Genomic DNA, 11804 nt, shown 5'->3' on the forward strand with positions numbered 1-11804 from the left:
TGAACCATGTTCATTTTCATACGATCGTGTGCAAGTCAAAATAACATGGCAAAGTCGCTTGGCAAGCAATGCCAAGGCAAGTAGCAAAGTCACACATGTAAGCACCAACAAAACATGGTGAAGCAATTCATGGCAATGGGAGCAATGATGGCATGGATAATTGCATGAGCAATCACGAGGACAAGAGCGTCGCACAAGAAGCAAGGCATCAAAAAGCAAGATATGTTGGTTTGATGTTAACTTGTTTGGACATGCCGCTTATTTATTTTTCTAACATGGCAAATTTATTTAAGTCAACTACTTTTCTGATTATGTTGTTTCATGAAGAAATAGATCGATCAACAACTAGTTGCAAGTTTCCTATTTAAGGTGACTATTCACAACTAAAAGCCCTCTTGGTTGGATCATGAAGATCACAACATCAATGCATCTTCCTCTCTATTCGTGCCAATTGCAAAAAGCAAGGGGGGACAATCTTGCCAACGTGCTAGAGAGTCTAAATCAAGGTAAGTCATAGCACTATGGTTTGGTCGAGGTGAAGATTGTTGGGGGCAATTGAGACAGTGTGAAGAATTGTCCTAAATGGGCCAGTTCAACAACTTTGTGGATTCACGCTCATTCAAGACGGTTTATGCTTGGATTCTCGAAACCACACTTGTACAAATCTCTATTGACTACTATAATGATGATTTGAGGATCTCTTCCGCCATTTGGATTCTCTAATCTTCTATTGAGTTGTGCAAATTAGACCTTGTGCCTTACAACTTGTGATTGTTTTTCTTAAAACTACTTTAGTTTATGATACATTGCACGGGGAATAAAAAGAGCATTTAATACAATTGTTGCATCGCCGACAAAATCTTTACAAATTTTAAAAATTCAAAAGTTCTTCATGCCTAAGATGTTCTACTTGGATCATCTCATCAGCTAGCATGGTTTATACATACCTCTAAAGGCCATTTTGGAGTGAACTCCCAAAAGTCCTAGCTTAAATTCAGTTCACCTCCTTGGTAACATGATTGTGAATCCTAATAATCAGCCTTTAAGAATATGGGATATTTCCAAATGGCCACTTACACACTCCCATTCAAGGCTACATTAAATTCACCTAAGAGATGAGAGAGAATATGCATTTATTCAAAGATGCATTTATTTCTCGTGGTGCAACCTTGCCTTTAGATCCTTAAAGATTGTCCTATAGGTCCAACTAACTCTTAAGAGCAACAAATATACCTTCAATCGTAACTCCTCGGTAATAATCTCCAAATCTCTGATCGGATCAACGGAGTCCTCAACATGTGTGACCTCAGTATCATCAAAAGCTCCTAGAAACAAAGTGTATAACAAGATAAGTCAGAAAAGCAATGCTGCACCCTCTTGCCATGAATTTTCTATTGTGAAATAATATCTATGCTCCCATAATGATTTGTGTAGCGGTGTTGGTTGCCAAATATCATTTGAGAAGATGCATAAGCTACATGTGAATGAGAAACAATGCTGCATGCTGTTCAGAACCACAAAGCAAACAAGCACACACATCCATGCTCAGTGTGATTAGCAATCCATATTATGGAAATTAACTCATTCTTTATTTGCATCTAACTAGCATGCAACGTGAAAGCAACAATTAGGCAAATGATCAGCAATTCCAGGGAGAGCTGCGCAAGTCTTCCTTGAAAGGTCATCACAAGGTGCCAGCTAAACACTGTTAAGTCTAATAAAGATCTTGGTGAATATAACAGCACGCATTTATAAATTCTGGCTCCTAACTTGAAATGAGTTATGAGTATTTTCAAGTCCAAAGTGTAAGGCAAAGATTGTTCAATAATCTTCCATTCAGGATAGGCTGTGGAACACCATGAGAAACTGAGAGAAAGCAGGTGAACCGGAATCACAAGAGAGACTTCAACTTCTGAAAACGAAGGGTAACAACTTGACCTGCAATCCAGTAGGAACTGCCCTACAGCATTCCATGCTGGTGTCAAAATCAGATTTTTAAACAAACATAGTTTATGTCTAATCTTGGAATTACAGAAACTTTGTAAAATCAGGCTAGGTTGTATGAATGTGATGCAGTTGTACAAGCTTTGTTGAAGTTAATCACAAAAGAAAACTTACTTAATACATGAAAAATCCCATCCACTGCTCGTATGTGTGATAGAAAACTGTTTCCTAGACCCTGACCCTGGTGTGCACCTCGAACTAAACCTGCTATGTCATGTACCTCTAGGTATGCAGAAACCTGCAAAAGTTCCAAAGCTGTCACAAATGAAAATACTCAAAATGTCTTCAGAATAAGGCACAATCCCAAAAGCTTAGTACTGATGGTAATACACAGCCAATGGACCAACAGACCACTACAGAAGTTCTGATTGTGCAACAAATACAAGTTAGCTAAGGTACATGAACATTGAGTTTATCTATCTCAAACAGCATCTGCAGACTGCAAAGACATTAAAGACTCTCTATTCGGATATTTTTCAGCACCTTCAGATCACATCATTTGGGAAATTGGACGATTGCAACTGTATTAAAGTTTGTTGAGACATTGTTTGAAACAAGTCACTTTTAGAAATAATAAATCGAAGCTTATGAACCCAGAGCTGCAGCAAGAAAATTGTAGTGGTGTAAAGACAGACACCAAGAAGGAGTCCCTCCAACAAGGCCTCTTTGCTCCTCTGTTCAGAACATGAATGCACCGCAATAAAGGGGCACAATGTGATATTCCAAAATAAGCATTAACTCACTCACTGTGGCTGTTTTCTTAAATTAAGATGTTAAACATCTTCAAGAGGAGAACAAATTTAGCTGTCCATGATACTCATCTTGTACTGTACTAAGTGCTGCTAGCCTAAACAGACTTCCTTGAATTATTAACAAGAAAACTGTTTGCAATCACTTATGCATTTTGTGTGATCAATCAATCTGTGAGAGCCAGGGGAGACCAGCTTACCTCACTTTTGGGCTTGTACAGGTTGCAAAGCCATTCGAAGCGCTCGTCTGGGACATTCACGCGTGCCTCATTGGGGTCGATGGTGCAGAAAGGGTAGTTCAGAGCCGGGATGGAGAGCTTGGTCAGTGTATTGAACAGGGTTGACTTGCCCACATTCGGCAAACCGACCTGGAGACGAACACACAAACACCCAAAAAAAGATAAACTTGCAAAAAAAAAAAAATTTAACGGGGGTATTGTTATCAATTTCATTGGACCCGCCTCACAGATGCACAATTACACAGGGGCTCCAGTGTTAACCAAAAGAAAACAGGTACTGTCAAATCTATTGAGTCTGGAAAATAACACAGCGGGTGGTTTGTTAAGGGAAGCAGGGTTTACGATGCCTATTTTGAGGTGAGAGGAGAATCGGCCCAAGATGGGCCTCTCGGGGGCGGGCTCCTTGCTCTTGGCGGCCTTGGGAGGCATCCTGCAGCAGCACTCGCACTGACTGATGAGACACAAGCCTGCTGCTCAATCAATCGGGAAGCCTCGGTAGGAGTAAAGAGAGAAACCCTTCGAAGAAACCGTTCGATCACACTCCTGGCAGACTAATAGGCTTAGTACTGTGCTCATGAGTGAGTGCATGCAAATATGCTTTCCCTTTTACTTAGTGGACATTGGACATCTTTAACTTAAATCACAACCTTTTGCCTCGAATCCTCAAACATCTAGGGTAAAGGGAGTGCTTATCTTTAGGCAGGTTCAATAGGATGCTTGGATGGACTAACTATGAAAAACGGATGTTCATTTGTCTAATGTTCACAAAGTCGAGCACATGGTCCATATTATGGTTTTGCTCTGTTGAATTTTTCTACTTATTGTTTGGCATGGCATTGCCTGACACAGATAATACTCATGCACTTTGTTCGAGGCCATTCTCCTAGTCATACATTTGTCAAACATGCCTGCTAAAATAGGGTGTTCATGTAATATATTAGTTCTCATAGCAAGTCAAATAACTTGCAAAGAAATACAAGAAATACACCATGTTTGCAAGGAAGCCATAGCCAAGGTAGCTAGGCATGAAATAGTATTGCCATGAAAGGCTGAGAATCATAAATGTAAGCTGCAACATGAATACTCACCTCATGTAAAGGTGGAACATGGTATGCACCCCATATCTTGGTGGCTAAGAGCATGCACCCTCTTAGTTGATGGGCAAGAAGGAACCTCAAAGTATGTATTGCTTGAAATGGCAAAAAGATCCCCCACAAGTTACATCTCCACTTTTTATACTTAACCCTATCCTACTCTAGACTAAGGTGACTTATGCTTTATTACAAGCCATCCCGGTCTAAAAGAGCTTTGTCCTCGAAGCTGAATTGGGAACAAATTACAAGGATGATTACAAAGATAGCTTGAAGCATTTGGAATCATGTTGAAATAAAGCTCCATGTTGATGAAGATAAAAAAAAGTTGATGAAGATGGACTGCGTAAATGGAACTGACTAGGATGTAGTACGAAATTGGCCATATCTTGAGCTAGAAGTGGCTGATTTCCATATGTGAGATATAGAAATGTAGAGGACAACATGTAGTATCCAGTCATGCCTTTAAAATTGAATTTTGATGCTGATAAGACAATTTACTTTCTCATAGAAATTTAATACAGTGAGCTGTAACTGCCCTGTTTATGAACTGTCCTCTTGCTTAAGCCATGGAAATTATTCCAAATATGATACTTGTTGCCATGAAAACTCTTTAATAGGCAAACCCTTCCATTTAATAAGGTATTCCATAAGAATACAATTCCTTAGAAACTTCTCCCACTTGCCAATAATCTTCTCGGGCTCATAGATAATCAAACCATCATCATCCAAGGGAGGCAGTTCTTCAAGAACTTGAATTTGAGGTCCCACATACTTTTTAAGCTGAGATATATGAAAGACATTATGGATTCTTATGTTTGAAGGTAAGTCTACTTGATAAGCAAGATCCCCAACTCGCTTGATAATACGATAAGGACTATAAAACCTATGAGCAAGTTTGTTGTGTCCTCCTTTAAGAGAAGCATAACGTGACTTGGAAACCTTCAAAAATACCCATTCAACTTCCTCAAACTCTACATGTCTTATTTTCTCATCTACATAGACCTTCATTGTCTGTTGAGCTTTATGAATGTTGTCATTGCATTGCTTCATAAAGGGCTTGCATCTTTTCCAACTCCTCACGTGCTTGTGGATTTACATCTTCATGAAACAATGCGGAGGGTACTTGTACTTTGTAGCCATATAAAGCTTCAAAAGGAGACGTTCCAATGCTCATATGGTAAGTATTGTTGTAACAAAACTCCACAAGATGGAGCCATTGGTCCCATGCATTTTGTGTCTCATGGATAAAATGCCTCAAATAAACTTCAAGCCATTTGTTAATTCTTTCAGTTTGCCCATTCGTTTGTGGATGATATGTGGTACTAGGAGTCAAAAGAGTCCCCATTGAAGAGAACAAACTCCTCCAAAAGCTACCCATAAACTTAGTGTCGCGATCGAACACAATCTTCATTGGCAAACCATGAAGCTTGAAAATACATTCCATAAATTATTGAGCAACTTGCTTTGTTGTAAATTGGGCCTTAGTAGGGATGAAATGGGCTGATTTAGTCAACCGATCGACTACCACATAAATGCTATTCCACCCATGCTTAGTTGTAGGCAATCCCACAGTAAAATCCACAGAGATATCAGTCCACTTGCCTTGAGGAATAGGAAGTGGCTGAGGTAATCCACTGGCTAGAAGAGACAATCTTTATTTTGTTGACATGGAAGACATTGCATCACATAGTCCTTGGCATCCCGCCAAATGCCCTTCCAATAGAAGCTCTTATGGATGTTGCCAAATGTTTTGAACAGCCCATGATAGCCCACTAAAGGTGAAGAATGCATCTCATGCAAAATATGGTCTTTGAAAGAGGATTGTGGTGTCAAGTAGACTCTACCATGATACCATAAAATACCATTGTGCCAACTGAAATTTGGATATTCTTCTCCTTTTCCTTGCTGAAATTCCTTCATTATCTTTGATGCTTGCTCATCAAGCAAATATTCTTCTTGGATGTCATGAATCTAGTCCTTATGTACGATTGAGATTGAATATATAGAACATACCTACATATGTGATAAAGCATCCACCACAAGATTATCTTTTTCAGCCGTGTAGTATATTTCAAAATCATAGCTTTGAAGAGTAGCTAGTCACCTCCTTTGTTTAGGGGACAAATTTGGTTGGGAAAGCAAGTATTTCAGCACACGATGGTCACTCTTCACCTTGAAATGGTTGCCATATATATAGTGATGCCACTTTTTGATAGCATGCAAAATTGCCAACATCTCTTATTTATAGACATGTAGTTGACGTTCCTTGTCATCAAGCTTGCGACTATCATAGGCTATAACTCCATGGTCTTGATACAAAATAGCCCCAACTCCTCTTCCACTAGCATCCGTACATATAATGAATTCCTTAGAGAAATAAGGGCATGCAATAATAGGTGCTAAAACTAATAGAGATTGCAACTCTTTGAAGCTCTTATCGGCTATGGAATCCCAAAATAAAGCCTCTTTCTTCAACCTATCGATCAAAGGAGCTGCCACATGAGCATAATTTTTAATAATCCTCCTATAGAATGAATATAATCCTAGGAAACCTCTCAAGGAAGTGGAATTTGTAGGAGTAGGACACTCTTTAACACATTTCACCTTGTTAGGATCCACAAGAACGCCTTGCTCTCCCACAATGTGACCCAAGTATTCAACTTCATCTTCCATGAAAGAACACTTTGACATTTTAGGAAAGAGTGTGTGTCTTCATAATGTTTCAAAGACCTCTCGCACATGCATTAAATGCTCATCCTTGGATTTTCTATAAATGAGGATATCATCAAAGAATACAAGGATTGTTTTGAACAAGAAAGGCTGCAATATCTTATTTATGAGTGCTTGAAAAGTAGCGGGCGCATTTGAAAGGCCAAATGGCATGACCAAAAAGTGGTATAACCCTCTTTCAGTCCTAAAGGCTGTTTTGAACTCATCCCCTTCCTTCATTCGAATTTGATGATAGCCCAAAAGAAGATCAATCTTGGCGAAGACCTTTGCATCTTTGAGCTCATCCAAGAGGTCATCAATGCAAGGAATCGGGTATCTATTCTTCACCGTGGACTTGCTAAGCTTCCTATAATCAATGCACATGTGAAAAGATCCATCTTTCTTCTTAGCCAAGAGCATAGGAGAGGCAAACGCAGATTAACTTGGCTGAATTAAACCCATTTGCAGCAACTCTTTAACTATCTTTCCACCTCTTCCCTCTCAAACTTTGACAATCGATAGGGAGGTTTGTTGATGGATTTTGTATTGGGCAGCAAGTCAATAGGGTGGTCTACCTCTCTCTTTGGAGGCAAAGATGATGGTTACTGAAATAAATCTTTGTATTTCTCCAATAGCTCTTCCATTCTTGGATCCTTTTGCTTTGAAGAAGATGATGGCTTATTCGGTGACTACTCTTCATCCACTTTCACAAGAAAAAGAGTGAATATCCATAATCGTGCATTGATTTCTTTACGCATCTTGGTTGTCCATTCCTTTGGAATTCCATCAACATGTTTTGCAAGTCCAAAGAAAAATTTCCAATGATTTCAACCAATCGCAGCCAATGACAATATCTATGGGACCCATTTTCAAAGTGATCAAGTCCACTTTCATAATACATGAGTAATAGATGTATGTAGACATACTTCATTACTTGATTCATAAGCTCCGTTAGCAACTTGAATCTTCAACGGCACTTGTGTTTGTTGAGGAAGCAATCTCAACCCATGCAAAGATTTGTTATTAATGAAGCTATGGGTGTTGCCCATATCAATCAAAATGTGAACTATTCTACCATTGATTAGCCCCTCAAGTCTAAGGGTGTTTTCTCCTTCACAACCGGCCCATGCATCATGAGAAATTGCACATAAAGAACCACCCGGATCAAAAGAAAAACTATCCACAATATCATAAAATTCATCATTATTTCCTTCATCCTCATCATGCATTTCTTCAACCATAGGGTTTGCTTCCACATGAAATGCATTCCCCTCTTCACTTTCATCCTCATCCAGCTCATCCACTAATGACAAAGTTAAGCTTGCCATTTTTGGATTTGCATTTTAGCCTATGGTCTTATGTCTACTTTTCTCTGCACTTAAAGCATAACCCTTTGACCCTCATGTCTCTAATTTGTTCATTTGAAATAACTTTGCTATAAGTGTTGTTTTGAGATTCCTTTTGTGCATTTTTAGCCCTTACAAAGCTTTGTTTTGCTTCAGCCATTGGCCTATAACCATTTACTTCACTTGGTTTTGATCCATATACTGTTGGATATGTAGGCAACTTGCTGTAATTACTGCTGTAGATACTAGTTCCCTTGCCTTCTTGCCTATAAACATCCCTTTGCTATAGGTACTAGTTCCATTGGCCCTTTGCGGATGGAGAGCAAGAGCCAAGAGAGAGAGAGACTCAAAAGTGGAAACTCTAACAACCACAATGTGTAGCTGGGCCTTCCTTTATTCAAACTGTCACTAAAAGAATAAAGAATAAGTGATTGTGACGGGCGCCCGCCACCTATAGTATGCAGTGGCGGGTACTGTCAATGTAGTAATACACGGGCGGCTAGGCAGAGGTACCTTTATCCCCAACAACCTCCCACTTAAAGGCGAATTTGCCCTAGTTAGAGAGAAAAAAGAAAAGGCAATACAACATGTACACATGTACAACAAAATGAGGAAAAAGATTGAAAGGGAGCGACGGATCGAAGGTTGGACTCGAGAGCTATGGCGGGAGAGCAAGACCAAGAAAGGGAGAGACTAGAAATGGGAACTCCAACAGTCACAATGTGTGACCGGGCCTTCCTTTATTCAAACTGTCACTAAAAAAATAAAGAATAAAGTGACGGTGACGGGCACCTGCCACCTGCAGTGTGCAATGGCGATGACTGTTAGTGTAGTAATACACGAGCGGCTAAGCAGAGGCGCCTTTACCCCCAACAACCTCCCACTTAAAGGCAAATCTGCCCCAGTGAGGAGTGAAAAGAAAAAGAAAAAAGACAGTACAACATTATGAGGAAAGACGTCATTTCATCCCACGCCCATCAACCTCCTGAGGAAGGCAAAGCGCTCTATAGAGAGGCTTTTCGTGAGCAGATCTACAAGATTTTGGTTAGTCGAGATCTTGACAAGATCAACAAACTTGTCCTCAACAACCCCACGTATGAAGTGATACCTCACCTCAATGTGTTTCGTCTTCGCATGGAAGACCGGATTCTTGGCTAACTGAATAGCACTCATAGAATCCGAATGCAGTGTAAGGATAGCATCAATACCAAGGTCAGCAACTAAACGACCCAACCAAATGGCCTCCTTGCAAGCCTTAGTAGCTGCAACATACTCGGCCTCTGTAGTAGAAAGGGTCGTGCATTTCTGCACCCTGGACATCCAAGAAACAGTACCTCCAGCATAGGTGAATACATAGCCGGAAGTGGACTTCCTACTATTTGCATGTCCTGCATAATCAAAGTCAGTGTACCCCACGACTCCTGTATCCTGGCTACCATAGCATATGCACATATCTGCAGTGCCCTTCATGTACCTCATGATACCCTTCACGGCATCCCAATGCTTCTTGCCAGGTGTAGCCATATAACGTGCCACAACACCAACTGCATATGCAATATCTAGACGGGTGGCTATCATGGTATACATAAGACTGCCCACTATGGATGCATAGGGAATCTTGGCCATCTCGGCCCTCTGCTCATCTGTCTGCGGACAATCAGCCTGTGATACCTTCACATAAGAAGGCAATGGATAGCCAATAGGCTTTACGTCCTGCATGCGGAAGCGCTCAAGGACTTTATGAATGTACTCCCTCTGTGACAAGTAGACGAGTCCCTGATGCCTGTCATGTCTAATGCGCATACCAAGTATGTGAGCGGCATGTCCCAAATCTTTCATCTCAAAGCTCTTCTTGAGCTGAGCCTCAATAGCATCTAGCTCATCATGAGCTTTCCCTGCTATCAGCATATCATCCACATAGAGTACCAAAATCAATAAAGAACCATCACGTGCTTTCTTCGTGTAAAGACACGGATCCATAGCACTCCGGCTGTAGCCCTGTGACTGCATAAATGCATCAAACTTATGATACCACTCCCTAGGTGCCTGTTTCAAGCCATAAAGATGTTTCTTCAATTTGCACACTAGGTGTGCCTGCCAGGTTCTGCAAAGCCCTTAGGCTGCTCCATATAAATCTCATCATGCAAGTCCCCATGTAAGAAAGCCGTCTTGACATCCATCTGGTATAAATCCAAGTCAAGCTGAGCAACCAAAGCCAAGACTAAGTGCAGGGTGGTCATCTTAACCATAGGAGAAAAGACCTCATCAAAGTTCAGACCATGCTCCTGCTTAAAACCCTTTGCTATCAATCTAGCCTTGTATGCCGGCTTGGGGTGTCCAGGGGTACTTTTCAGCTTGTACACCCACTTGCATGGCAAAGCCTTCTTGCCCATAGGCAAGGAAACCAAATCCCAAGTGCCATTCTTATGCAGGGAATCTATCTCAGATTGCATAGCCCTCTCCTAGGAGTAACTGTCACCCCTGCACATAGCCTCATCATAGGTGAAAGGCTCTCCTGCATTTGTAACCAAGACATAACGCATCGAGGGCTGAAATCTATCAGGTGGACGTCTGTCTCTAGTAGACTATCTCACGGCAGGCTCTGCTACCTGTCCAACTGCCTATCCAACACCATGATCATGAGCATATGTTGTAACTGTAGGCTATCCAATTGGCTGTGCGAGAGCTCTCGGCTCCTCCTGAAATATGACCCTGCAGATCTCAACAACTCTCTCAAGTTGCCTATGCATTTTGTCTTCATGGAAGACTACATCATGAATGTGGATGACTTTCCGCGCCTGTGGATCCCAAAGACGATAACCCATCTCCCCTGCATCCCCATAACCAAGGAAAATGCATTTGAGACTCTTGGGATCCAACTTACTTCTCTTGTCCCTGGGCACATGGCAAAATGCCTCACATCCATAGACACGGAGATGCGCATAAGAGGGAGGTTTTCCAGTCTATACCTCCTCTGCAATCTAGAAATCCAAACCACTAGAGGGTGATCTGTTTATGACATGCACAGTTGTACTAACTGCCTCAGCCCAAAAGCTCTGTGGTAGGCCTACATGGCTAAGCATACTGCGTATACGCTCTTGGATGGTTCTATTCATCCGCTCAGCCAAACCATTCTAGGGGGGGTGTAGGGGGCGGTCAACTGACGCTTAATACCCCTCTTATCACATAACTGCTCAAAAGCACGTGAGACATACTCACCCCCATTATTTGTCCTTAGGCATTTTAGCCTAAACCCAGACTAGTTCTCAACCAATGCAAGCCATCTCTGAAACACATCCAAGACATCGGATTTCAGCTTAATGGGATAAGCCCAAACTTTCTGTGAAAAATCATCTAGGAACGTAACAAAATACTTTGCACCACCCATAGATTGACAAGGCATGGGCCAACAGACATCCGAATGTACCGATGCCAAGGGCTCACTCATGCGTGGCCTACCAGACTTCTTATGCGTAGACCTAGTCTGCCTGCCATAAAGACAATGCTCACATGAATTAAAATATGCATAATCAAGGGGCAGTAAGTACTGCAAACCAGAAAGCATTTTCATTCCCTTCAAAGACATATGGCCCAAACGGGCATGCCAAAGAGATACATGTGGGATAGAACCCACAGACAAAACATGATCGAGGGAAGAAGCTG

The 11804-nt window shown here is 41.2% G+C and overlaps 1 protein-coding gene across 1 annotated transcript in view; it reads right to left on the bottom strand.

Annotated features, from left to right (window-relative positions):
• The window catches only part of LOC148034319 (GTP binding protein), a 73545-nt gene extending 69959 nt beyond the window's left edge, over positions 1–3586 (bottom strand). Inside the window, exons 1-4 of the mRNA XM_087679271.1 lie at positions 3335–3586; positions 2954–3121; positions 2119–2242; positions 1234–1325 (exon numbers count right to left, since the gene is read on the bottom strand). Of these exons, the coding sequence (XP_087535397.1) occupies positions 1234–1325; positions 2119–2242; positions 2954–3121; positions 3335–3421 (471 nt within the window). The 5' untranslated portion in view covers positions 3422–3586. The remainder of the gene's footprint in view (positions 1–1233; positions 1326–2118; positions 2243–2953; positions 3122–3334) is intronic.
• Between the last annotated feature and the right edge of the window lie 8218 nt (positions 3587–11804).

This window comes from Lygodium microphyllum, chromosome 6 (genome assembly GCF_053477565.2).
Source record: "Lygodium microphyllum isolate KBCC chromosome 6, Lygodium_microphyllum_v1.1.10, whole genome shotgun sequence".
NCBI classification, from domain to species: Eukaryota; Viridiplantae; Streptophyta; class Polypodiopsida; order Schizaeales; family Lygodiaceae; genus Lygodium; species Lygodium microphyllum.